A 1,755-nucleotide genomic window follows, 5' to 3' on the forward strand; every position below is an offset into this window, starting at 1 on the left:
ATTCGTGAGATGGGCAAGACTTCACAATTCAAACAAGTGGTGAATTCACATTTAGATAATACTTGATATTGTGATATTGATTTTATTTTTTTTACAATGTTTGTCTTTTTTTTGTGTGTAAATATTAAAATAATTTTTTTTTAAAATTTATTTTTAATATCAAGATATTAAAAAAATTCAAAATATTAATTTGAAATGAAAAAATTTAAATTTTATATAAAACATAGTAAAACCACATAGACAAACATCTAAATGAAATTGAAAAGTTGCCCTCTAAACCACTTCTAGTTGTCCTCTTTCTTTATTTATTAAGATTTTAAGACAATTAATTTTAACATAAATTATTTATAGAATAGAGAAATGGGCCTTAAAAAAATTTCAACCCCAAAACCAACACAAAATAGATCAAAAATAGAAATGCTCCTAGATAATTTCTAGTTTACTCTTGATGCTTTAATCAAGAGTACTAAATCTTTAAGACATCTTTAACATCATCAATTATTTAGGTACAATCTCCTTGTAATACTTCCCAAAACAATGTAATATTTTTTTATGATTGGAGAATGATCAAAATTTGAGCAAAGCCTCCAGGATTTTAAATTATTAACTCAACATGTTATATTTTAATAAATAATTAATTCATGTTTTATTTATTATCTAATTTTCTTGAACTCATTATATCACAATTCATTCTGCTACATCAATCATATTTTATATAACACATTTAACTACTACATAAATTAAATTAAGATTTATCCACAAAAATAATTGGAATATGACAACATATTTTGACAATTGTTTTAACTAAATATTTTTTAATTATTTTTTATTTAATAATAATTTCAATCATATTTTTAAGTAAAACATAACTTTTTTAAATTTATTTTTTTCAAACCATATCCTTAGAAACTATTACAATATCAAATACACACTAAGTGTGTATACAAACTTTCCAAACGGTATCTATATAATCAAGTACTATATATTTAGTATAAGATTAATCACACGACCCTTGACGTTTACTCATGCAGTCGGATAAGAAGCATCCATGGCAACGCCACATAGGCCCTCGCTAGCACCGATGCCTCTTTGCATCCTCATATACCCGCTTTCACCCCAACTGGTTCCCCACGAATTCTTCACCAGCCAATAATCAGTCCCATCACTGTCAGTACCATATCCAATTGCAGTAACGGCGTGGTTTTGCTCTGTCCCACAATCCCCTTTGAAGACACCACTTTTATAAAACTGGAAATCCTGCCCACCACCGTCAATACCAACAGATACTGGCTGTTTGGCCACAGCTTGCAGGAGAGCGTTTTCATTATTCTGTGGCACGTCTTCATACCCAGTTATTTCTGCTTCAATAGATGATGCCTTCTCGCTATTGCAAGTGCCATCTACTCCTTGGTAGGGGTAATTATCTTCACTTGCTAGCCCTCCGTTTCGTATAATATATTGGAAAGCGTTGTCCATGAAACCACCGTGACAGCCGTTATTTCCAACATCACAGTCCACAAGCTGTTGCTCTGATAATGATATTAACTTGCCTGTCTTAAGCTTTATAATTCCTTCTATTGCTGCCACTGTGGAAAATGCCCAGCAACATCCTACCATTCAACATAATTATAAATCAACGAGCAGAATCATCGAAGCAGGGATCAGAACTCTGTGAAACTTCCCGTATTTACTTATGGCAATTAAAGAATACTAGGAGTAATTATATATCCCCACTTTATATACAAACAAGTTTAT

General features: G+C 30.8%; 1 protein-coding gene across 1 annotated transcript; it reads right to left on the reverse strand.

The window, feature by feature from the left end:
* Positions 1 to 798: 798 nt before the first annotated feature.
* LOC105111737 (senescence-specific cysteine protease SAG12-like) lies at positions 799 to 1,686 on the reverse strand. Its single transcript, XM_011007182.1, has one exon. The coding sequence runs from the start codon at positions 1,615 to 1,617 to the stop codon at positions 1,024 to 1,026; it is 594 nt and encodes a 197-aa protein (XP_011005484.1). The 5' UTR covers positions 1,618 to 1,686; the 3' UTR covers positions 799 to 1,023.
* Positions 1,687 to 1,755: the final 69 nt, after the last annotated feature.

Source organism: Populus euphratica, unplaced genomic scaffold (genome assembly GCF_000495115.2).
Source record: "Populus euphratica unplaced genomic scaffold, PopEup_1.0 scaffold420.1, whole genome shotgun sequence".
Taxonomy (NCBI): Eukaryota; Viridiplantae; Streptophyta; class Magnoliopsida; order Malpighiales; family Salicaceae; genus Populus; species Populus euphratica.

Coding starts and splice junctions, on each gene's coding strand:
- LOC105111737 (XM_011007182.1), bottom strand. CDS start 1,617: ATGGTAGGATGTTGCTGGGCATTTTCCACAGTGGCAGCAATAGAAGGA.